Below are 27,254 nucleotides of genomic sequence, written 5' to 3'. Positions count from 1 at the left end.
ACTTCCTTTTGTGCTTTGCTGAACTGATCCAATACATCTAACTGTGAGAGGTTTCACAAAGCAGTGATTTTTCTTCCTCTCTCAATGCACTGCCACTTGGAACTGCAGAACTTCATATTCTGCAGTTCAGCATTCTTGATGATTACTTAATTCAAAGAGTAACATGGATCTGATCCTAATGCCTGATCATTTTTGCAATCAGATGAAACAATCTAGAAAGTATTATATAAATGAATAAATTATTAATTGAAGCAATTAATAGTCTTACATGAATGCACATAGCTGAGCCTGTCACCTGTATTCCATTTTTAAAGGAGCATTAAACCTGCACTATGGACACCTGAACTGTGGCTCCTAGCTTGCTACAAGGTGCACAAGCAGATCTGAGTAACTGGCCTTCTTTTTTCTTTTAAACAGTTCCACAAATTAACCTGAAATATTACTTTTTCAGGATTGTCTACCATGTCTTGGTGCTACTTAAATCATCTAAATGATAATTTTTCAGGATTCATATTTTGTGAAGAAAAAAAAATTTATTCAATCTGAACTGAAAACAACAGTACACCCACCAGAATTTCCCATAGGTATCAGTTCCTTTCAAAAAAAAGACATTTCAAAGTGGTAGGAAATATAAAGTTAATAAAACCTTTGAGATTCTTATTCACCAAAAAATTATTTTGTTCCGTGAGTAAACAGATCTCCAATGCACACATCCATACAGGGAACTCTATTTTATATTACAATTTTATTCACTTGCTATGAATAGTCACAACATTAATCTACTGCAGAGAATCTATTCAGTATATTTGAAAATCCATTTATTTTCATTTATTGGTATGCATGTGTTACACTTGTATATAATACAGTATTTTCAGCGCTGTTTAAGAACAAGGAAACAAAGAAAACAAGTATTGAGAAGCATGATGTAGATTTTCGACCAAATAGAGGTCATATTTAGATTTTACAAAACAGCACATTTACACTTTGCACTGTCCCAGACAACCTCTTTAAGATGTTCCTTCCATCCTGAACCTCTTAGCACAAATCCATATAATACTAATCCATCCTAAAATACCAAGAGACTTAGTTTCTGCTACAATCGGTTTATTCTAATTAAATTTTAATCAGAAAATAAGATCTTTTTCTGTCAACATATTTCTTATTATTTCCCAGCAAAATGATAGAATATACTTCTCAGTTTTATTCCCAACAGTCATTTATTGTATTTAAGCTCTCCTGTGCAATAATACAGCAGAGGTAATGAAATGGTTTTGGAACAGCAGGGGCTACAGCGACAGGCAGAGCTCACCAGGGTGTTCATCCATCACAGAACTTAATATATAACTAAACTAGCCATGTCAATGCCTTGTAATGATTAAACCATTTCCTTCTATTCCTTTTTTTTCCTTTTATTTTCTTTTTATTTGGGTTTTTTTTTCTATTTTTTGGGGGTTCTTTGCTGTGTTTGATAACCACAGACATAAACAAGCTTACTTCTATGTATTTTTTACTACCATTAGATGTGTGTGGCTTTCATTTCAATTCACCAAAGCATACAGTCAGAACTCCCTCTAGTCAGTGTGTTATGCAGTGTCACTAAAAGGAATTGCCAAATTTCTTTTGTATCAACATTACAGATGGTCCAATATACATTAAATGGAGTATAAAATTATACATTCTGTAATAACTTAGAAAAAAGCTCAAAGATGCTTAAGGCCTTCAAATATTGAGGATTTTTTTTTTCATGTAACAACACATTTCAAAGTTCAATAATTTCTAACAAAACAGATCTGAATTGGATGACTGTATGCAAGCAAAATACTCATGAAGTGTAAAACTGGGAAAGCACTAGGACTTTTTTCTTTTATGTCAAACAGCCTGAGCAGACATCTACATAAGCATCCATCAGTATTTAGGTTCAAGCAAGAGATTTTATTTTTTAATAAAAAGACAAAAATTCTGAATGATTACCATCCAATATCATAACTGCAAAACTCATTTACATCCCTGCCTGTCTTTGTAAAAAAGGGATGAAATAGTGTAATTGACTTCTTACCATCAATTTAAATGAATTAAAGGTTAGGAAAGTAAAGTACATATTGGGAACACCCATTTCCTTCAAACTAAATCGAAATGCATATATTAAAGATATAAAATGCCTTATGATGGAAGTGGTAATTGAGTTTTGACCACTACTTTCTTTAACTGTTAAGCTGCAGTAGTTGGTTAGCCTTAGGGAAACATGTCAACCTGACTATACATTCTAATATGACTGATGTATTCAGATAAATATTACTTGTCAACAATAATTATTAACAATGGATATATAATTCCATTCCTATAACAAAGCAACTTCAAGATGTTGAAATATGTACCTTTGAGAGCTGCAAGATTAGAACACAAATAAAAATGTCTAAAACTGCGCCATGCTTGAGGACAATTTCTGCAACAGAAATTTAATTAAAGCAGTGTGCAGTCCCACCAGCAATCTGAACAGCGGACCAAGGATCATTTGAGAGTGCAGGATTCAATACATTTCAGAGTTTGTCTTCAAGATGAAAAGCCACTGTTCTGCAATGGAGAACCCAAAAGTTTGCTGCTTTTCTGCACCTTTAGAATATTAGTTCATGATTACAGCTGCAAATTCCTCAGCAAGTGTAATTCTACAAGTGTACACAGTTCAATCAGTTGAAATATTTGTGACACAGAAGTTCAAAATAACTTTCCAGTAGTTTTGATCTCAAGGCTGTTGCTGATTGCAAGCCAGGTTCTCATTGAAACAATTGATTCTGAAGGATACACCCCAGCAGTATAAAATTTCACTTCAAGGATTGCCTCGATGAATGAAATTCCTATGTGTTGTATTTAATGTTATCAGCCTTGAGACTGGCTTGAGTTGTCTTTAGCTATCGGGTTACCTGTAAAGAAAAAGAAAATGAGAAAATCAGAAATTGGGCATAGTGAATCTGTTTCTGAAGTACTGGGAAATTAGACTGTAGTGCAAGATCTCTGTCCAGCAAACCTCTTTCTATTGTTTTTAAATAAGGGAATAAAACCCAATGATATTAAATGGCATTGCTCCCCAACTAAATTGTGTTTTTCAGTGTTTAGTGAAAAGAGGATTCAACAAGGAAAAATTGAACTGTGACCATGCTTTAAAATATAATAAAACCATGAATTTCCAACCCACATGTTGGCATTTATGTTTTCTGTGATTCTTTTTTTGTTGTTGTTGTTAAAAATTCTGTATGTAACTATGCTTTTTAAATGTTTGCTATTGAGTATACAGTGACTGATACTGGAGCTGTATTCTTCCATTCTTTGCATGCATTTTTACAAAGCAATCATAACATCATAAAATCATTTAGGTTGGAAAAGGCAATGTCCTTTTAAAGGCTTAATGTATATAATCACCTAGTGGAGAAACAGGAAAAAATCATGCAGAAATTAAGTAGAGATAGAGATCCTGTTATTCACAAAGTAAAAAATTACAGAGGATTTAATTTAGAGTGGTTTCACCCAGCCGAACATGAAACAAGAAGGAAACAGAAGGACCACAAAGAAAGAGTGGGGGACAAAGCATTTCACAATAATTGGACTTTCCCTCTAACTGATTTGGATTTTAAACTTTAAAAGAAAAAAATTTGTCATATCAAAGAAACATAACTTTGAGGAATATTTCTGCTGTGTCAGTGGATACGATTAATCACGTAATCTTTTAATATAAAACTGTGTCGGGGGGAAACATTCCAAAGCTTGAGGAACAACTCATTGGAATGGTCACAACACTTTATGACATCAAGGGACATACGCTTTTCATTTTGATCACAGAGAGAAGGGTCATGCTCCTTAATGATGAAACATTCTTTTGCCCTCAGCAAAACTGTTTGCATACAGCTCTTGTCAGCTCTGCAGAGCATAACCGTACAACAAACAGAATATTAAACAGACTGTTCAAGGAGTTCATTACTTCAGTTTGCCTTCTCCACAGAGTTGTTTCTAGGAACTGCACTTGAGGCAATAATAAAATTGTGCTTCGTGATTTTTATGATACACAGGCTTATTTATTACACTACTTTTATTTTGCTTTGGTCTTGCTGTTGGAAACAGCCTCATGTGATCCCTTCTAAAATGGAAGATTGCCTGAAAAAATAATAAAGAATTAATTTAACAGTCAGGCAACATATTTCTGTGCCCTGCACCAAAGCTCAAAAGGTTGATGCACCATCTTATTGTATTTATTTTTTTGCTTTATTGTAGCAAGCTGGAATTCTGCTCATAGAACCAGGTGCCACTGAGCTACACAATGTAAAATACACATCTTCTGATACTATCCGCAGGTGGAATTTTACTGGCTTCATTTGTGATTCATGTCTCTATAGCTATATCTATCTCTACCTATCTGTGTATCCAGTAAATAGCCACTAAGGCAAATAAGACACAGGAGCATCTCATATGAGGAAAGGCTGAGAGCACTGGAACTCTTCAACTTGAAAAAGAGAAGGCTCAGGGGGAAACACATCAATGTGTACAAATGTGTGAAGAAAGGGGGGCAAGAAAATGGAGCCAGAAAGTGGTGCCAGCAGCAGGACAAGAAACTGAGAACAAGCCAACACAGACAGTTTCCTCTCAGAAAAAAGTTTTTTACTGTGAGGGTGGCTGAGTACTAGCACATTTTGCCCAGGGAGATTGTGGGCTCCATTACTGAAGATATTCAAAAGCTGTCTTGCCCTTACAGGCTTTAGATGTCTCTACTTGAGCCAGGGGGTGGCACTTTCAGAGTTGCATTCCAATCTCAACTATCCTGTGATGTATTATTTCTATTACACACAGATCTATGCATGAGCTAAGTGATAAACTTCAGATAACAAAAATGGTATTTTTGCACACACATGACTGCTCAGTTACATGGCTGTTTTGGAGTGCAAATGTGCTTTTAATCACAAAAAATTCAGCCAAATCATAATCTGCAGGCCTATCTACCCCCCCCCCCCCCCACCTAGCACTACAACCCTGTGGTGAAAATATCCCCATGAGAGTAACATACACTGTCACATAAATTAGATAGGTGATAAAAATAAGAAAGAAAAAGAGCAGATACCATTCAGATTTCTGCTCTATATCATGTCACTCACCTACACACACACACACACACACACACACACAAATATAAATATATTAGTGGTCCACATTTGCCTCTATGTATGATGCTAATACTTCTTGTGCTCAAGCATAGATTGCACATCAACATTAATGGAAGTTATATATCCATACACCATACACATCAGGGAGTGAATAACCTCTTGGATATTAAAGGCAGTTTCATAAAGAAGCAATGAAATTTTAGCTAATACCTAGTGATGGTAATCCCAGAAATGCTTAATTTTGGATATAGTAAATGCTATTTGATTCAAGTTTCTGGGAAGTAAGGTATTAAGATATTGTGCCAAAGACCTTCATAGGAAAAGAGGGACCAATAACAATACATGTCTGATCTTTAAAATCCTTAGAGAACAGTAACACCCTGAAGTGCGCAAATCAAGTTTTCAGTTAATAATTAATATGTATGGAAAATTAACAATACAAATTTTAAAAGTACATGAAACCTTCAGCATCCTATGTGTTGATTTGAATTAATTTGTTCATTCTTGGAATGCAATTACTCCCTTTATAATAATAAATTTTCTCACATTGTTGTTATATCATAAATACACCATATTAGATTCTCTTCATTTCCTTCTCCTAAATATGCAATTAAAGCATAATTACTCTGCAGTTGCAGACTTTTTAATTTAAATTAGTGAGTGGCTGCTGTAAATTGGCTGTAATTGTATGTGGACTCACTTGTTTTATTTTAATACAACATATAATTAAATTTACCTGAAGATTTCCACATTATTCTGCTTACTAAATGTTCAGAACAAACTGAGTCTTTGGGTAAAATCTTTTTGCCAGGATAATGCAGAATGGATCAGAGATTAAAAGATCTCATGACATCACATTAGAAAAGCTGCCAGCCTCAAGAGATTTTTCTGGACAACCACAATGGGTGAAAAATATCCTCATTTGTGAAATCCACACACTGGATGAATACAGCAGATAATAGTGTTTATTTCATTAGAATAGATTTTCAATAAAAACTAAGTCTGATACTTTCACTCAGGACTTTCTTCTGCCTTAGAAGAGAAAGGAAGAAACATCAAGACTGTAGGATGTAAAGAATGGCTGAGAGAATATTCCCTGAATAATAAAGCACTTCTCCCTAAAGTCAAGCAGCTAAGCATCAAAGTTACAGAACCCCAATTAGGTATAGTAAAATTCTTCTGTTTCTTCACAGAAACAAATATATCACAAATCATTAGCTAGCTACAGAATAGCTTCTGCATCCAAAATTAGGCACATAATTAATTATTATATAATAATGTTAGAATAAAACAGATAACAATATATGGTATATTGAAATTAAGTGTGTGCTGGAAAATTTCATAACACAACTTGTACATTACTATTTTTTGACTGGCAGCTTTTTGAATTTTTTTCTGTGTTTATCATAAGCCATACACAGGATCCATACTGAAAATTGACTCTAAAGTTTGCAAAGTCAAGCACTTGAAAGGTAGCAACTTGCCTTTTTATATCTCCCCTTGCAATTTAATTCTCTCTCTTTTCCATCATGCACAGTAAAGTGACTTTAGTGTGTGAGGAGAGTTGGAGGGAAGACAGGGCTATGTATCAATGCAAATGCAGAAAAGGTAAAATATTTAAGCCAATGTTTCTTGCCTTGACAGATGATTCCACATGGAATGGATGGACCCTCTGTTCTGGGTTTTCTCCAAAGAAACGGAAAGTATTAAGAGAGGATTTTTTTCTTTTTAATTAGAACTGTTCCATTGACTATATAAGATTGTGTGTGATCATAGGTCATGTCATCTAAGCATACTCAGGCTGTCTTTCTCTTTTTTTTCTTGAGATATGTAAGACACAGAAAGGAATTTTTTTTTTTTGTGAAAGCAATTAATAGCTCACCCTGAGCTAAGCGTAATTTCATGAGATAAAGTTGAGTTGGCACCCCTTCCATTTTTCTCTAAACTATTAAAAGCCTCTGGGAAACAAAAATGGTATGGGGATTTCAAGCAAAACTAAAAGGGGTCTCACAAATTTATTTAATAACCAACATGAGATATGCTAAATACAGGGAATGACAAAAGCCATAAGTAATGGCTTGAAAAAATGCCTAACATGAATTGTCCTCCAAGTGCTGGAGAAAAGACAGAGATCCCATACCAAAACAGCACTTGTTTGTATACAGTATATTCCTGTCCATTTTGTGACATTATTGCGGTATCCTTTCTTAAACAGTATGCAATACACCGCAAAAAATTTAATAAAATTATGAACAAAGTGATTCTTTAGCAAATCATTTCTAAAAAAGAATGAACTCAGGAGGGCTATAACAGTCTTGTTCTTTTCTAAAACATAAATAATTTTGTTGTGGTAGCAAGAACTTAATATCAATACTACAGTGTAGAAACAGGGCCCATATAACCAGAAACAAACATCTGCCAGTGCATTTTCTCTACTCATGCCCTCTGAGAATGAGGTTGAGGTTGGAAATGGATCTTTTGAACAGATGGAAGCACACTATTTCCTGGAACTTTAAAGTCCATGCAGTGTGTTTGCCATGCGCTATCATTCATACATCGCTTGCGAAAGCAAAGGACAGCTTGCATTGCCACTCGTGCCTGTTCATTCACTGAAACAGTTCAACTTGTAAGCTTGGAAAATGCTTCTGTTCTAGTACTACTATCTTGTACCAGTGATAATCCTAAGTACTTTGCAAATGTTAACAAAGGACAGGTTCACAATTTCCTCACAGATGGATAATCATGTCATTTATGTTCCAATGAATTGGGTAAAGTGGACAAAAAGATGTTAAGGACCTTTCTGGAATAGGGCTCATATATGAAGAGACCCCTTACAGTAGGTAGATGTGGATTTGGGTCTTTATTGCTAGATAACTGAGTTTCTGGAGAGAGGAGGAACCATTTCAAAAGCCTGAGAAATGAAGGTGACTCAAGCACATTTCAAGAGAACTGCAAGAGAAAACCATTAATGAGGACAGAGGCCCTTATTTTAGTATTACAGACAGCCCTTCGACTGGGCTAATGACAAAAGGCAAAATTTGAGTTACTTTTTGAGCAGTCTGGAAAACAGATATTTAATGATAACTACACAGATTCACTTACCTTCAGAGAAGGTTATGTATTGGAAGACACTTTTTTAAGTCATCAAATGTTTCATTCCTGTTTATAAAATTTTGATCCTACCTAACTTTTTATTTAAGGACTAAGAGCTTCAAATTTTTCCCTTAGTTTTATTTTAGGCACTGCAGTATGAAAAATATTAATCTAAACATGTTCCCAAGCCTGTTAAGCGATTTTGAATTCTAGATCCTCACGCTTGTCCTTCAGGAGCTATGAGTGACTCATTTTATTAATTAAAAAGAGTATTTCCCAGGACATGACTCAAAAGGCTCCCTTTGATAACCATGAAACTCTAAAACCTTATAATTCTTTCATATTTTTATTGCATAGTGACTAATCAAAACTCACTTTTGATAGTTCCGTGCTTAGGACTTCCATTATAGAGACAAACATTCTGAAAACTCATTTCATGCAATGCCATTTGAAATACAGCTGTACTCCTTAATTTCCCACTGCTCTTAAGGATTTCAGCTGGAAATTTTTGGTTGTAAAGTGAAGATCTAGACGGTCAGTGTTAAAAATTTTTAAAAGTCTTTAGAAACCTTTCCCATGTAAAATGATCTTTCCACTTACTTCAAATAGTCTGAAAGGTAGAACTAGTAAAGTAGGTAATGGAAAAATACCTCAGAGCATGGCTTACGTTCCTGTAAATGATAAAGGTCTTCAGCCTTAACACAGTTTTAAGATAGGTAAACAGCTTCTAGCCTGTCTTAGGAATGAAATGGAAATACCCAATTCTTAGGGTTTTTTTATGAAATTTAAGTAATTCAGTATGTGATACTGAGCTTTCAACTACAGGTGCCACACCAGACTGGATCTATTAAGATGGACTTCTCTTCCAAGTGCTGTTCTCTAGAGCATCTGCTGTTTTCCCATGGAGTAACTAAGCTTACCAACTGGGTCTATCTCTGAAAGTCAAGAGTGTGAAGATATTTTAGGGCTCCCAGAAGCATCTAAGTAACGCTCTGAGGCTGCTTGCTTAGTAGCACAGTCAGAATCTCTCCAACCACCCTCCAGAAACTCTGCCCAAATGAGCCACAAATCTTCAATGTCCACAGCAAACTAAGCAACTGCAATGAGGAGTAAGGCACAACAATTCCTGTTAATACTGTGTAAACCTGTATTTGTACACACCTGCTGCTCTGTGAGTAATATACCGGGGCTGGAACACATTTTCTGGAGTGGTTTGACTCTTTATTCCTCAACGAACGTTCTGGCCCTTCCTTAGAATCCGACCAAGACTAGGATTCATCACAACTAGTGCTCCATCGTGGAGCCAGAATATTTTTTGTGTGTGGAAAAAACAAAAATTGTCATCAGGCACAGCAGAAACCTCCTTTCTCTACTTCTCCATTCGGACTTGAGGAGTTTTACACGTTTGCCTAAGAAACAAACACATGTCAAGTACTACACTGTTATGAAATTAGTTACAGAAAACAAAACGGGGATAGTTGGAATATTTTTTTAACTTACAAGGATAAATAAAAAATGACAGGTTAAAACATTTCAGAATCAGAGAAAATTCTCTTAGGAAAAGTGCATGGTCTTTAAAATACCCAAACATACTCAAATTCAAACCAAAAAGCAACAGAAACTGATAGATTACACTCACTTCTGAAAGTAATCAGCAAAATTTAAGTATGACAAAACAGTAATTGAAAAGTTCTTTGAGAATAAGTTCATACATAGACCTGTGGTACAGAAAGGAGTCATGAAGTCAGAAGACAATTCCTTCAAAATGAAAGATTTGAGTGTGTTCTCCTCATATATGTTTAAAGCAAAAAAAAAAAAAATTAGAAGGTTACAGGAAACACTATAAAATAACAGAGGACACATTTCAAAATACAATATTCAATTCAGACAGATAGTTCTTTATCTAGATATTTGAGACAGATTTTGAAACTGCCAATAATAATTGCTTCTGATGTGATACACAGCATCTCAACAGATCACCAAAATTTCTTGAAGTTTTCTTCTTTTATTTTCTTAACCCTTTTAACTTAAATATCATGCTGCAGATCATTGAAAATATACAAGATTAAACTCAAAATTTCAAAAATTTCTTGCTTAAATAAAACCTCTACATATTTGAATACTATGAAATCAATTAATATGGTCCTGTGTTCAAACTTCCTTGAACTGGATAGTTTACAAAATAAAATAAATTGGTACATCTCACTGGGATAATTATGATAGTGAATCGTCGATGAAGATATATGAGTTACATCAAGGCTAAATCCAATTCATTAGTCCTTCCTATATACTCATTATTACTGTCTTCCAAAAGGTTATGCCACTGTATTGAACATACCCTAATTTTCTCAATGTTTCTGTAACTCGGTGGAGAACAGAGTTTGTGGTAGAATTATTTTAATCTAACACAATGTTTCATTTACAGACAACAATTTTAAATTAAAAGAAGACTTAAACAAAAACCTTATTTTACTTTCTGTAACAGATAATAACTGCAGCAATTCAGACAAGGATTATCCTCTTGAGGTTTTTATGGTGCTCACAACTCCATAGTGGGACTGCAGCATGGCGGCATAAAAGACTGCAAGACAATTAATTACAAAAAAGTAATTTTTTTCTCTTCTACACCACTTATCCTGCCTAATCATCCCAACTGGGAGAGAAAAATAACCTCTTTCCTTTCAACATATGAGGAAACTGAAGCATAAGAAAGAGTTGTGCTACCCTGTCAGGAAGTGTTAACGGAGAGATGGGAACAGAGTCCTTCTGTCCTTGGCTTTATCTGACTTCATGTACCTATGGAAAAGGCTACACTTGTTTTTTATTGGAAAGGAAAACCTATAACAAGAATTTTCCTGTGTTTACATTCCAAATACAAAAAAGCAAAACAAATTTTAAAAACTCAAATCCAGCCTTGTTTTAAAACTAGACTGAAGTTCTAAACTGTCTAATAGGCAGAAAGAATTTTCATATTTGAATATATTTTTCTAGAAATGAGGTCAGAACTTCCAATTATCCCCACTAAAAAATCAGGTTGTCCAAGTTAATCAAATTTGAGATCTTTTTCTTTTTCAAATTTTATGCTGTAGGGTTTTTCCTGATATTTTGAATGGAGAGTAACAAGCCATTTGGACAAGTTCAAAATAGAAATGTAAATTATTTCCTTACCTGTAATTTTATCTTCTCTATAAGAGTACCTGCTGTTCTGTTAGTGCAGTACTGATGTGTTTTCTGCCTTTGTCCCAAGCTTCAGAGATTTCTCTGGTGATTTTTCCCCACTTGCTTACCAGCTTCCACTGCTGGCATTTTGAGGAAGTGCATTCACATTTGTCTCCAGGAATACTGCCATAGCTGAGGGAATATAAGATAACTAAAAAACAAGTTAGAAAACAACAGAACCAATATCCAGGAAGGAAAAATTATTTAAAAACAATGAATCAGTCATCAACTTGAATCCCTTTGATAATTTTCCTTTCTCTTTTCATCCATTTAGAATTTCCACATGAAGAAAAGACTTTTCTGTGCTTGGAGAAATTTTGGCTTAAAAAAATAGGTACTGACAGAGTAGTGGGTACCATTTCAGAGAATATAAAATTAATTTTTAGGAAATCTAATTTTAACCTTCTCCTGTATGAGTACCCATCATGCCATTAGTCCAATATAGATAAGAAAGACAAGAAAGAGAAGAAAGGTGGCAGATCTGGAGGATTTCAGAAAAATCTTTGATATCTTTTCTCAAGTCCTAATAGAACTGTGAAAAAGGAAGACATGGCTTTTCACCCAGAGGCTGAACAATAAGAAGGATTTCTCATTGCCCAGGAAAACAACACATAAAGCCTCTTTCACTAAGGTATAGCCAAGATTATGGTTTCTGATTCCCAATAGTTGTAGTCATCTTGGACAAAGATGAAAAGAACAAGTGCTGTCAGTTTAATAAGTAAATGTTTTCTTGCTTGAGCATTATGGAGACATAGAGGTGAAAGTTACAACACCTTATAACATCTCTGTAGTCAGGATCATCTGGATATTATTTTTGAACTTCACAGTGAACAGAAAATAAGTATTCTGTCAAAACTAAAAATGAATGCTAGGAGTTTCAACTAAGAACCTACTGTGGTATTCAATTTAAAATGTCTTCCTTATAGAACATGTCCCGTTGTCTTCATATATGCATTTTCTCATTATTTTATGTAAATAGATTGTGACCTAAGACAAAGTATGAATGAATCAAAGTAGCTAATTGCAATTAGACTCTGGAATTCTAAAATCTCATGTAATGAAGGAAAGACCAAAAGGCTCAGAAGAGATTGTAGCCTTCAAATTTCAGGAATGTAAGTACCAATAATGTGCTTTAAGGCTGCGAGAAAGAAAAAGGATTCTGGCAATTTCCTGATTGACCTTCGAAAAAGTAATTGGCTTTCCAAGAAATAGGCTTCAAATTTGTCAATTTGAATTCTAGAATAAAGTCTCCTGCTCCTTTTTTGTTCTTCATGAATGAGGAATAAAAATTATTAGCAAGTGGAATTGGAATGATGCCTTGAAGATGAGAAATTTACATTTTCCAAGGTGACTGAAAAAGTGACAAGGAATCAGGACAGAGAGATGTCAAATTTCTATAACAACTAATCTGATTTTGGAGTGCATTTGCCTGAATTAGAAACAGCATGAGCAGAGATACAGTTCTTTGGTCTTCCTTTGTCAGGAACATGGTTCTAAGCCACAAAGTTTGAACTCAGGATGAAGAAACAAGTTCTTCTGGCTGGCATCAGTAATTTATCTTACGACATTCTTCAATATGAAGAGACAAAACTGCAGCTCTATTAAAATTCTCAGATCTATTACTACTGAATTTGTAGATGCACGTTGATTTGACACAATGCTTTGTTTCCTTGAGAACCCATTCTTCTTCATAAACTGGAGACAAACTTTGGTTGGTCTTGCCAACATAATTTTACAGGTTTCATCATACAAATAAGCCCTGGTGGATGGGATATTTTGTAGCTTCACCCAGAATCTGCACTTCAGACTTCTATGGCATTTATCATTGCAGATATGGAAGGTGATGGATGATAATCAGGACTGTAAGATCTACGAAGGGATCATCTGTATATTCTAATAATGCAGCAGAAGAAAGCTCAGAGTCCATTTTATAGAACATGAAAAGTCCTTTGGAGTATTTTCTCTATACACAGCAGTAACAACTTTCCTGAAATTGACTTGGTGTTCACCAGGGTGGTAGAAGAGTAAACTAAAAGTCATAAAAAAAAAAGTGCAATTTTGAAATTCTCATGGAAATTAACTCTATGCTGGTTGCTTTCTTTCTTAATTTAGCCATAAGCAGAAATCTTCCATTTATTCCTGCCTGAGTTTTTTCTTTGTTTAGAAGAGTTTTCACAAAGGATAGGACTATCTCCATTATTCTTAGGGAGAAATATTTAAGATTTACAACCATGCTTACTTTGCTATGCAATGGAACAATGTCTGAGTAATCTGATTTCAATTGGTTTGAGAGTTGTTCACTCCTCCAACTCTGTGACTCTGTAGGCTCAGAATGCTCTGTATGCCTGATTCTCCACTTCATAGTGATTATTATTCATTTCCTTCCATATAAGAAGGCAGAAAAGCAGAGCTGCGCCAAGGGGATGTTTCTGATGTTTTCTATAATTAGTCCTAATGAGTAAGGAAATACCTCAAGAAAACTATGTTGTTTTGAAGAAATGAAAGCATTACCTTTTGAACAATTGAGGGCCAGCCTCATACATTTCTGCAACTTAGCAGTGATGTAGAGTTTGTGAAGCCTGAGTCAAATACCCAGGGAAAGAGGAAAAAATTCTGCCTGAAGCTATTTAGGCAGCAGATCATGTGAGGTTTCAGAATACCCTGGTCTCTCTGACCAGAAATATATCATTTCTGACTTTCAGAAATGATCCAAAGAAGCCCCTACAGGCTGAAAAGGAGGGCTAGACAAAAAGAAGCACTAGTCTTAGAGCATGCCAGCATGACTCACACGATACTGGCATTTGAATATCATCTTGTACAGTAATTTCTGAGATATTAGAACCTGACAAAAATTTTCCAAGAAAATTTAAAAGGACTACTAGATATCCAAAGAGCCCTTTTTGCACAGCAGTGAATGGCAAAGAGACTGGCAGAATGAAGCTGCAAATGGAAGTGGAAACACCTTTGATTTTGGTGTCAGGACTTTGGAAAAGTGGAAATTCATGGGGTGAATGAATTGAAGAAAACCAGTCATTAACAAACGGCCTTAAGTAGTTGTTCTTATTTTCCACCACAGAGGCAGAAAATTATTTTTCAGACATGAGGTCAATATCTCAAACATGCCAGCAAAGGACAAAGCAGAAGAATAAAAAAAGTAAATCACAAGTTGAATCTTTTGGGACAAAGGCAGAAAACATCTTGGCTGGACAGATTAATTGGAGAATTTGCACATGGAAAGAAGTAATGGTTGCAAAAATCACTGGTTAGTAATTAATGGCATGCAGTTGAAATCTAATTGCATTTTTCTTTAAATATTGAATAGTTTGCTTTGATTGCAGCATAATTCTGTCAATGTTCAGGTTCTGGAGAAGCTAAAATGGTGCCTTACAATGCATCCTAGCTGCAATCTTACCTTCAGAAAAACTATTCCCTGACAAAAATGCATAAACTACAGCATATACTACTATGCTGTGGGTGTGATGAAGGGATTGCAAAACATTTCATTTTTCATTATTTCTACAGTGTGTCTACAAACAAAAAAAATAAAATTGTATTGCCTCTTATGAATAGCTTGAGACCATACTCAGTGCATTCACAGGGAGATATAACAAGGTAATTTATAATCAGGCTCCATCTTTTCAAAAGATCTGTACCTGTGAATATTGCCTTTAATCCATTCTCTCTTTTGATGTTAATCACTTTCATTCTTCATTTCAGTATCCATAGGACTCAAACTCAGAACAGAACTAAACAAAACTTGAAACTAAAATTGTCTTGAGATTTGAATGCTTGGATTATCCTCACCCGCCCAACAAGTTTTACTGACCTTTCAGTCTATTATTTGCTTATTGCATTTCACACCACAACACTTCTTCCTTTAATCCTTCATTCCATAATTGCTCTTTTGCAGATATTTCAGAGTACATTTTCTTCTGGAGAAAGGACCATGACATGTCTAGATTTCTGTGACCACAAAGGAACATCAGCAAGGCCTAGACTCCGGCCAAATGGAGACTCACAACTTTACTTAGGGTAGAACTAGGCACACCAACTTCACATTAAAGAAGCAAATTTGGTATATAAAAGCGATTGTTAGGAAAATCAGTAAATTGCATAGCCCTGAATACTGATGACTCCTTTTAACATGTGTTGGCTGGCATGATAACTATTTCCATCAAAATGTCCAAGTGTCCTAAAAGATTAGTGTTTAGGTGCCCTACAAAAAATACAAAGCTTCAAAAGGAAATAACTGCGGTGCTAGATCAAAACAATAATTACTGATTAATACAAAAGTCCAGTTTGACCCTAGAAATGTCATCCTATTTCCACTACCAGCTTATTTGTCCCCTAAAACTTGTATTTATTCTTAGAAAATATGTGCATGCCACTTATTGCTATTTTAATGACAGATTAGATACAGTGCTCTCTGAGTTAGCAAAGAGAAACATGCTGAGACAGCTGCAAATTTCTCCTAGTGATAGATTAGCCAAAGGCATGGAAAGAAATACCATAGCAACAAAGAGGCTGTCACAAGTGCAATCAGTCTTTTCCATGGGTAATATTTTGCTACAGTTTGTGCACTCACTTATATTGTAATCACATCATTTTTATGAACCTCCAGGTATTGCTGGTCACTGTATATATGTACATTATACCAATAAATCTTCATTTTAAATTAAAGAAGGAGATGAGGAGTCTATACAGAGGCTCTGAAGTGAGGCAGAGGAGCAAAGTAGTTTTACAGTGAGGTGGTTTCTTCAATTATAAAACCCCTTACATAATAGTAGAAAAAGTACTTCCTGTACCTGACACATGGCAGATCATTCATCTATCCTATAGTTATTTCACATTTCTCAGCGGTCAAATTTTTTTATGTCATGTAAGTTAGTAGCATTTTTACTCTGTAAAACATGTCATGTGAGAAATACACTGCTTTCTTAGCAGTCACTGAGCACAACTACCATACATTCTGCCTACCAGAAACATCCTGGAATAGCCTATACATTGTATTTAGATGATGAATTTCTGCTTTTTCTAATTCCATAACATTACTACTGCTGTTTCTGAAAAACCTGGAGGAGGAAGAGGAACAAAGAAATGAAGAAGGAAGCAACCACATTTTTAACTTTGGCAGAAAAAACAGTAACACTTAAAGAACCTATGGATCTGTTACTTGTCTGAACTACAGACCAACAACTAACATTGCTGCATTGCTAACACTAGGTAAGGCTCAGTTACAAGAAAAATGCCATTCTCCTTTCATATCCAGGGACACATTTTAGCTCTCTTGTAATTATTATTATTATTATTATTATTATTATTATTATTATTATTATTATGTCTTACTCAAGCAGCAGTTATTACAGCACTGATAGCAGTTGAGTCACCACTTTATGCTGCCTCTTGATACTTGGAATCTGAGTAGCCCACCAAAATATAAAGGTACCAGACAAGGGTCCTTCCATTCCTCATGCTGAAAGGGTTATGAACAGCATACTTTATAAATTGAAACATAAATAAAATTACTGTCTCCCCTTTCATCAGCTGTAATTAATTTAGAAACAACTCAGCATCTGCAAGTGAGAAAGAGGTGATAGAGTAAAAATGTAAGCAGTATTTATAAATAGCAACAAAACTGCATTGATTGAGAGCAGTGGGATGCATATACTGAACACAATTTGGCTTCAAACGAAGCCAGTTGGTGTGTTCAGACAGTAAATTTTCTATTTTTCCAAGGATCTTATTCAATTTTGAGTTTTCTTTAAATTCTGGAAGCCATAATGTAAAATTAGATAAATTGGAATATTTCAAATAACTGAGCTCAGGCTATCTCCTATATTATTTTTGAAGGTATAGATGCTCTCAGTATGAGTATGGATTTCTCAGCATCCTGGCAATATATCTGTTCTTTTCACACTAGTCGTCTGTCTTTGGTATTGATTTGGAATTCAGATTTGAATTTGGAATGTAGATAAATATACTCACTATGGATTTATTTTTGGATCTGTAATATTTCTCTTTTATTTCTCTCTGCCCTTGTAATATTTATTTTATTTTATTGCAGTACTCTATTTCTGCTATTGGTTTGGCATATAGTTACATAGTAATATACTAGGTATTGATTTCTTTCTGTTCTGCAGTTTGCTTTCCTCCACATTCCAGTTCCTTCAAACCTTCTTAAAAGTGTAGGTGCTCAGCTATTCCAGAAGCTGAATGCTCATTTCCAAACCATAGCCCTTTATAACCTGACTGAAAATACTTCTTTCCCTTGTTTATAGGAAAACATTACTCACTTTCAATTTCTAGAGATTTTCAGGGGTTAATAATCAATATTGACTATGTATCTGATTTTTCCATTGTTGTTAATTTATATTAGTAGTATTAGTATTACACCAACAATTCTAAAACAGGCACTGTTGCCAATTTTTAGTGAGTAGTAGATACTGGACATGTTGCTCATCATCGTATGAGTCACTAATTTAGCTCACTGCTGTGTACCTTCAGAATATGAGCATGTTTAAAATTATATTATATTATATTATATTATATTATATTATATTATATTATATTATATTTATTATACTATACTATATTATACTATATTATACTATACTATACTATATTATACTATACTATACTATATTATATTATGTTGCATTTGATAGGGGTCAAAGTCCACAGCTTCCCAAACTGACAAAGAATGAATGGGCCTTTATGGTCATCTTCCTGCTGAAAACCACATCAAAGTGACAAAATTATCTAAGCTAGCTGCTTCTTATTCAACATTAAATATCTAAACATTAGCAGCTAAGTTAGTCTTGGTAGTTTTCCTCTAGATTATTTGAGAAGCATAAGCACCTCCAGAAGACAATTTATCAGACTTAGAACAAAATCAACTGTCCTCTGGAACTGAACAACTCTATCTAAAAGTAAAAAGACAGTCTAGAGCTTGGGCTAGTTATCTCACTCTAGAGAGTCCTAACCCAAGTAAATTCTACCCCACATAATTTAACCACAGTTTAATGTTAAACTATGCCTCATTCCACAGGCAGTTCTACCAAATAAAACGAAAAGACTGAGGACAAGGTAGCATTTCATTACTATGCAATGAAATTGTTCGACACTGCACCAGGGAGGGTTTGGACTGAACACCAGGAAGGTTTTCTTGACCAAGACGATTGCCAAACATTGGAAGAGGCTTCCTAGAGAGGTGTCCAAGCCTATCAGTGTTTCAGAGACATTTAGACAATGTTATGATTTACATGTTTTAATTTGATCAGTCCTGAATTGTTCAGGTAGCCAGATGTGATGATCAGTGTATGTCCCTTTCAACTGAAATAGCTTGGTTTTTTCTATACTTTTTCTCATGAGAAATACCATTGCATACTTTTCTATATGTTCATAAAATATCAGTCTGGGAACACTCTCCCACTGCCTGGAGCAAGTACACACTTCTTCAGTCATGTTCCACTTCCAGAATCTCAAGATGAGACCCAGCATACACCACTTTACCTTGTTCTTTTTCTCTAAATTCTGCAGGAAAGGCACACAGGTTTATGAGCTGCCCAGGAGCCATGACATGTTCCAAGCTATTCCCAGGGTGGTTGCCTGGAGAACTGGGACACCAGGAGACACTGGGGCACTTTATGTAAAGCCTGCCTGTATCACAAAGGTAGCAGGCAATGTACTCTTTTTAAAAGTACAAATAAAGCCTGGCATCTAGATCTGCCCAGGGAAAAGCCCTATCCAGAGAGAGACCTCTGATGTGGAATATACCCTATAACTAAGAGAAATATTTAATTCTTTCTCTTCAGCTTTTATCTGACTGCAAAACGTTAGTTTTCACTCTTTGTAAAGAGCTTGTCTGTTTGATATAAAATCAGAGAATTTTTAAAATGTCATTCTCAGTTTTATACGTAATAATAGTATATTTTTCAGCTGATGGGAAAATTTCTTTTATTAATACAGACCCTTTCCTGTATTGCAAGAAGAGAAAGGAAACACAAAAAAAAAAGAAAGAAAACAAGAAGGAGAACTTCTGGAACTAGAATAATTATATTAGAAAGAGGCTGTAGAAGAAAGAGTACTGCAAATGTAAAAAACAGAAAAAAGGATTTTTCACTTTTTTGAAACTCTTTTCTCATCATTTAGAGAGGGTAATGTGACAAAATTTTTGTGTTTATGTATCAAAAATTGAGACTTGCCATGTGGGGGAAAAATGCAATAGTTTCCTTTCACAACAGTTTCTTAGCCTGGAGGAGGATGCCCAAGTGTGCCTGGTAAAATTGCAGCTATGGTCATAATCCTGTCATAATTCTCCTAATGTATTAATGAACATCCTCTTTTGTTTTGGTATTATGACTGGGAACACAAGCCCATATTTCTTTATATGATGTAGAAAAATTTACTGATTTACCTAAGTTGTCAGTGTCTTTTTCTCCCTTCCTCTCCTGCAGGCTACATAGACCCAAAATAGTCAGTACTCATCTTATTCATACACATTTTTCCCCATATTCAGTTCTTTTCTATGGTTAATTCTTAATATCAACCTTTCCCCACTAATATGTAAACAGATTAGGAAAATAATACCCAGGTTTTTATTCTAAAGGTAAATAATTTCCAAATTTGATTTCTTAACGTTTGAATTCTGAGTACTTCTAATTCATTATTCTTGTATGACCTTATTAGATCTACATAACTGAACAAAATACAAAACCTCAAGTAGACCACATTTTTAAAAATCAATTAGTTTTCTGCCATTTTTTATCTGGCCTTTTTTGCTTAGTGACTAGTACCATAACTATTAGGAAGTCAGTATCATAATTTTTTACAATAGTGAGATTATATAAACAAACAGAGGTGGAAATTCAAAATACCTCCTTCCTCCACTGTTTTTATTTCTAACATAGAGGTTAACTATTAACAACTCATGATGTGGAAATGTAGGTGCTACTTTTCAATTTGGTATCCTGTAGAAGACAGTACTTCAGCAGATAATTGGGTCAGGATTTTGGCACATGAAGAAGGCAAACTTACAGAAAATGTTTGGAGGTGAAGATAAACTTTTTTTTGGCCTTTCAGGAAAGCCTTGAGAAGGTTTTTCTGTAATTTACTTAAATCACCCAAGCTATTTAGTTCCCTTTATTTCTTTACGCTTTTACATTACACATGATAATCACATATAGGTTATTTCATTTGACAATCAGAAACTTATTATTCATAACTTCTTAATATTGGCACTCTGTACAGTTTTTTTTTTATTTTTCTCAAAAGAAAAGGGGGAGAATTTTGGAAAAAAAGAGCAATTTAGAATTTTTTCCTTTTATTTCTATAGACCTTGGGGAGCAGAAAGAGGAGCTACAAAAATATGGTAGTGACTACATATAAGGGAAAATTACTTGCCCTTTGATAATAAGCTACTCTGTTAACACAAAGAACCACACATAATTCCAATAGCAATATGTATTTTACTGGCCATCAGAATGATGTCTCTTAAAATCACAGGTCACTGATTCTGAAAGAGAGACCTTCCTCCACCTGTCACTGACCTGGTTTCAATGACTTAGGGAAACTTGCAGTCAGAATTTGAATTGAAGTTTGCTATTGTCTCAGAATAGCCTTGCAGCTCTGTGAGAAATGAAAGGAAAAGGAGGAAAACATAGAGCATCTGGACAAACTGGAAGGCAGGACAAATAGGGGGGATTTAAGGTGACTAGTATTTCCCTTTCCATGGTGCTAGGTCTGTAAGCAGGTTATGGTGGCCATCGTACTGAATCAGTGTTTATGATAGCACATATAGAAAAGGACTGGCTTTTCCAAAGCATCATTATGGAAGAGCTATGAAATGAGTCCTGAGGATTGCCCCCACCATGGAGAACAAGAAAGTTCCAGCTGCTGCAAAGACACAAACCTAAAAGTCTAACAACAACAAAGGCATAAGCTCCTGGGGACAGGAGCCTTGGGCTTCTTTAGATCCCTAACAGCAGAAAAACTTCATCACCTCAACCAGTGCAGAGAAACCTATAGTCTGACTAACTGTGAAGAAGAAATCTCATCCAAGCAATCATAATTGCTTTTCCCCTTTTTGTAACCTCTTTTTTTCCAGAAGAAATATAATTCAGGTCCACATTTTTACTTACGATTCATTAAACTCTCTCAAAACATAGAAAATGGCAAGTATTCTGTAACACTAATTGTGTCGTGTAGTAGTAACCAGGAAAAATTTCAAAACACACACACATTTCTATTTCTATTTCTATTTCTATTTCTATTTCTATTTCTATTTCTATTTCTGTTTATGCTTATATATTTTTATATTTATATATTTATATAAATATATATTTATATATTTATATTTCTTTAACATCAATCTGGTTCCTTTTTGATTATATTCTATATGCACATATATTTTACATGCATATAATCAGATTTGCATTGGCATTTATAAAGTTAAGTGTGGGCAGCATTCCAGCAAGGTTGTTTTCAGAAGAAACACATCTAAAAGTGGCTTCAGGAAGGGAACTTTAAAGCAAACATTTTGGAAGCATCCTTCCTTCAAAGAATGTCAAAATGTTTTGGAGACTTATAAATACAGAAACTGAGACATATAGAGTTCTCTGTGGAACAGAAGAAATATAATTCAGTCAGTACATGCTTTATTTCACCACAACCAATGTGTACCAGAAATTTAGTGCCTATGTAAGAAATATTTCAGTAAAATTACATAGATGCTCAAACATCTGTTTAGAGTAAACACCAATCTAGCATATTATGGCCTGACACTACAAACTATTAAATACATAAAAGAAAAATCAGTCATGAGTACATGTCCTGGGGTGCAGGGAGGAAGGTGTTTATACTTAAACATATGCATATGTGTCTTCAGAGTACATTTTCATTTTTTGTATGTTGATGAAGAATTGTGTTGACCCTGACAAGATACAATGCCATAATTTTAGGAAGTTTGTGCGTTTAATGCTTATCTAAAAATTTGTTTTTCTTCTGTTTCTGTTACCCACTAAAATGCAAAGTTGACAGCATGTTTACTTGTTTGTCAGACATTGTATATGAGCTATATATTTCTATTAATATAAATTTTAACCAATAATATGAAAAGTGTCAAGTGGAGGAAAGGAACTCCCTGAAAATCTGTCAAAATTTTTTAGTAAATCACAGTTATAGAAGATGGAAAGAACCAGATCATCCTGTAATGACACCTCAAATGCTTACCATGCTCTGTGCTTTCTATGTAGAAATGTGGTAATTCCATGTCACTGAAAAATATGCTGGTTTGATACCCTTTGAATGAAGAGGTTAGAAAAGTGTACAGACACAGTGCAACTGATTTCAGAGAGAAATACATATTAGATTATAATGCATTTGATCATTACTGTTAGTTGAAGGGATCAGCTCTACTATCTCCAGTGCTTACCTGAGAAGGTCTGGACACAGCTTACTATGTTCAAACAATTGAAAAGTATGCTGAGAAAAGTGTGAGGGACCAGGAAGTCCAATCCCAGTACAACTCTCTTCCCATGCTTCTTTAGTCTTCTCAACTTAGGTCTTCTTTGTGCACCCAATTTCCTGTGCACCTTTCTTTTTTTTACTTGTTGGTAACATGTCAGGTTGGTATCATACCTACCCTAGTTGTTTTCACTTTATTCCCAGAGGAACAGCTCCATCCCTTACGATCTGGAAGAACTTTACATTCCTCCCCTTCAAGACATGGTTGCATGTGGCACCACCATTTCTGCTCCACTATTGAAGCTACAAAAGAAAACAAATGTATTTGTGTTTTGTGGAAATGGACACTTTAAGATGTCATTATGCTGCAACATTTCTTTTATTTTCCAGGAAAATATGAGAAACTTGTTGACTGACAGCCAGTCTGTGATTTTCAGCCACCTCAGAACCTTCAGAAGAAATTAGGTTTCCAATTTGCAAAAGGTGCTAAGTGCTTCAAAGTCAATCTCTTCACAGCATTTCTTCCCAACTTCATTTTTATCTTGCTCAGCCAGATTTCAAAGTTTTAAGTAGAATCTCTTCTTTTGCTTGGTCTAGTATATAGCCTAGCATAGCTTGATTAAATTTATTCCCCAGTGATGACATATTTACAGCTTCTCTGACAACCAACAACATATCAACATTAAAGAGATCATGTAAAGGGTGAATCCTGCCACTCTCTCAGAGAAAGAGATGTGAAAAATCATCTAGTATTTTCCCAAATAAAACATATGAGCCTGTACCAGAATTGCTAAGTAAGACACTAATATTGCACTGTGAATAGGAATAACAGTGTAGGTCTAAAAAGATTAAAAACTGACAGAACTGTGTTCTGTTTGTTTGCTTGTTTCCTTCCAGTGAGATAAACATATAAAGATGTAATACTGTAGTACATGAAAATTATATGCTTATGTAGGTTTTGCATAAATACTTTTAATTAAGTGAATTTCATACAATTCCAAAAGTCCTCTTTTTAGTTAGATCAAATTTAGCCTCTCAAGAGGCCTCTTTCTCTGGCATAATAATTTTGTTTAGCATTTCCACAGAGCAATAGCAAATAATTAATTTTTCGATCTTTCTCCCATTCACCTTGGACACTTCCTTCAAAATGCAGAAGATTTCCTACTTATTTTAAATAGTTAACTGTAATGGAGTGGGTCTCATTAATGATCTTAAGCCAGCAAAATTCCCAGGAACACAAAGAAAAGAAGCAATAGAAGGAGTCGCACCATCAACACAAGAAGGAGCTGCCCGGGTGGTACCTGCTACCTGCCCAGGGAAGCAGGAACACTTCACTGTCTGTGATCTTTCTTCTATCTTATTCTTATTGCAGCATCTGTGAAGCGCCACCACTTCACAGGTCCCAGTTTTAACATGGTGAGCTGTGAAAATAAGAAGATGAACAATTTGATATCTTTGAGAAGTAACATCATATTGTTTCATTTGGATTTTTTTAATTAGAAATGCATTAAACTCGGCTCTGTAAGGCAATCTGCCACACATGAAATGAGAGTTGCAATGTAATTAACACTGGAATGGAGAGTTGATCTCTTTTCCAAAAATAGTATAACTATTTCAGGCAGAAAACACTGGCTAAAGAAGAACAGTTGGATGAGGCTCCATGTGGGCCTGTACCAATAAAGCGGGAAGCAGAAACATAAATTTAATCTAGAAACTACATTAGTTTTTGGACTCCCATAAACAGCTGTGTACCTCTAGCAATATTATTTTTTTCTTTTTCCCTATGGCAGAAACTTTAAAATGAAAGTATATCAATGCTAAAGTACCCATACATGCATATGTTTTCACAATCCATGTCTCCAGACTTTATGCCCAGAAGAGACTTTGACATGGTATTCCAAAACCTTCCTACAGGCAGACAGAGAACAACTGGCAGGATACAGGGAAAACACTCAAACAAAATTCAGAAATAAAATCTACTAAGGAATCACCTTTTAAATTTTTCTGCCTGGCACTGCAAAGTTAGTTTGGGAACATTCGGACCCAAATCTTTCAAACAAGGGAGGCAATAGGACAATCCTCATTATCCCATATCTGTACCTATCATTTCCATTCATGCTGCTCTAACTGAGTCCAATAAGAGGAGCAATCTGGTAAGAGGAGAGCTACCAAAACACCCTTTCTGGTTCAGCAGCCAGTTACCAAAGAATCTGGAGTTTGGAAAATGTTTTAACTAAACTTTCAGCAGTTGCTTATACAAGGCCAGATATTCCTGAGGATAGCTCATTACCATCAGAAGAAAGAGAGAAAAGAATCTGAACTTTAGCTGATATTGACCTACAACCTTGTATGGGCAGGAATACTAATTATGTGAAGCAATATGCGTCCCTTAGTTCTGCAGCTATTTAATTTTTTGTGTGCTTTCTGCAAAGCTTCTGTACTGAATACTTCACCAATCTTTAATATCACTAATGTCAAACAATAAACAAGAGCTTCTGCAAGGAAAAAGCCCTAAGAACAGGAGACCAACACTGATGTCTAGATTCACCCCATTGTCATTTCACAGTGTCAGCACCTAAAAGGCCTGAGGAAGGAACAAAACTTGATGTAGGCTACATACCCCGTGAATTTCCTAGAGGCAAAACCCACAGATAGCAATTACACTCTGGATCTTCATCAACAAAACATAAACTGCTAAACATTTCATTGGGGAATTATGCATTTTTCAGTATAACAAATTCCAGTGAACAGTCTGTGGTCTTTGTCATCACTCAGTGTATTGTACCATGTCAGGTTTGGTTATACTCAACCACATCGTGCTGTGCTACAGCTGAAATTATATAACACAATGCAAGCAATTGACCCATGATCCATCATATTTTGATATGCTGAAATGTTACATTTAAATCAAAAATCTAGGAGGAAAAAAATCTCTTTATACACAAACACTGATTTTCTTCACTTTATAACTGTAATTTTTAATTCAGTAGAGGATGAGGAAAGTAATTCATACTATCTGTCTGAACTTTGCAATCTCTGTTATTTTATACCTTTAATGACATTGAGCAAATATTTTTACAGCTACTAGCACAGGCTGCCCTAAAAGTTACTTTTAATTATTTCCCAAACAATTCCACTGGTATATATGCCAATAAAGCAATTTAAATAAATACATTCATTTTTTTCATAATAAAATGCTTGTAAAGTTCTTTATTTGTGAATAAGAAGAAAAAATATCCTAGGATATATTGGGCATGTATAATATATAGTAGAACAAACATATCCCACTTTTGCAGATTCACATTATCTTTCATTTTGATAGGAATTACATATCTTATATCCACTTACCCTAACACAAATTCACTAAATTTCATTTTATGAAAGGTACATAAAAAACCCTAGACACCAAATCTACAAAAGAAAGTAAATTTAGTGGTAGGATAAGAACTTCAAACCACTTACTTTTTTCACTATATTAGTTTTAATTTGTATTCTGTATATCACTCATCCTGAAATTTTGTGTCCTCACTCTCTTATCATATAACTTTATACTGCTTTATTGTGTCTACACAAACGCCGTAATATAACCACTAAGGGAAAACAAAGTACCATGTACAAAATTAGCCATCGGGAATGGAAACCAGTTAAAAGAGATATTGTAAAATTCTGTGAGCGAAGTTTTCACACAGAGACAAAAAATTTTGAATGCCTCCTTTGTAGTAATAAGCATTGTAAGACTTCTGGAAAAAGAGTGCAATGAAATGAAGCATTCATATTCATGTACAATAAAGAAAAGCATTTCAAAGGGTCAAAATACATATGAAAAATGGAAGAGAACAAAAAATAACCACATATTATCAATAGTATTTGGGGGATCTTTAATAAAGATGCTTTGAAATTTTCTGGGTATAAAGCAAAAACATCTTAGAAAAATATACAAAGACATTTCAAACATTGAGAAATCTTAGCTAACCATCCTCTAGTTTCTATTTGCCATCTAGAAAATGCCATGAAAATTCTTTGAGAGGAAAAGTAGGGATTTCAGGTCCTTATGCTATAAAATAATTAAGCTCCAGTGCAGCAAGTACAGGTTCTGTCATATCCACGTGAAATTAAAGCTTCTATACAGTAGATAAAGAATTCCCCACAATCTAAAACAAATTACCCTCATTAAGCCACTGGATCATTCCACAAAAGGAGGATAATACTTTGGGTGATTCACATTTTGGTTTTGTTTCTTTTCGTCCTAGCACAGATTTCAAAGTAGGCTGCTTGCTCTGCAGAAATTGTTTGAAGAACCGAATGTCATTTCTGTAATCCCACAGAAATTAGTTA

General features: G+C 34.8%; 1 protein-coding gene across 6 annotated transcripts in view; it reads right to left on the bottom strand.

Annotated features, from left to right (window-relative positions):
* Nucleotides 1-726: 726 nt before the first annotated feature.
* Nucleotides 727-27,254, bottom strand: part of TAFA2 (TAFA chemokine like family member 2) — a 182,247-nt gene continuing 155,719 nt past the window's right edge. Inside the window, exons 3-7 of one of the 6 annotated variants that reach the window (XR_011678621.1) lie at nucleotides 24,188-24,340; nucleotides 23,098-23,222; nucleotides 11,406-11,607; nucleotides 9,399-9,646; nucleotides 727-2,918 (exon numbers count right to left, since the gene is read on the bottom strand). Coding sequence is in view for 2 of the 6 variants with exons in the window: in XM_071423531.1 (XP_071279632.1) it covers nucleotides 11,559-11,588; nucleotides 23,098-23,222; nucleotides 24,188-24,340 (308 nt within the window). In the remaining 4 variants the exon portion in view is untranslated. Of the gene's footprint in view, nucleotides 2,919-9,398; nucleotides 9,647-10,646; nucleotides 10,819-11,405; nucleotides 11,608-23,097; nucleotides 23,223-24,187; nucleotides 24,341-27,254 lie in introns of those variants that run through there. The other 5 variants (XR_011678622.1, XR_011678624.1, XR_011678623.1 and 2 more) reach the window with 5 other exon arrangements.

Source organism: Agelaius tricolor, unplaced genomic scaffold, assembly GCF_023055355.1.
Source record: "Agelaius tricolor isolate 1412-34295 unplaced genomic scaffold, bAgeTri1.0.p SCAF_3, whole genome shotgun sequence".
Classification (NCBI taxonomy): Eukaryota; Metazoa; Chordata; class Aves; order Passeriformes; family Icteridae; genus Agelaius; species Agelaius tricolor.
Note: the sequence above shows the minus strand (reverse complement) of the source record. Positions and strands in the feature narration are given on the sequence as shown.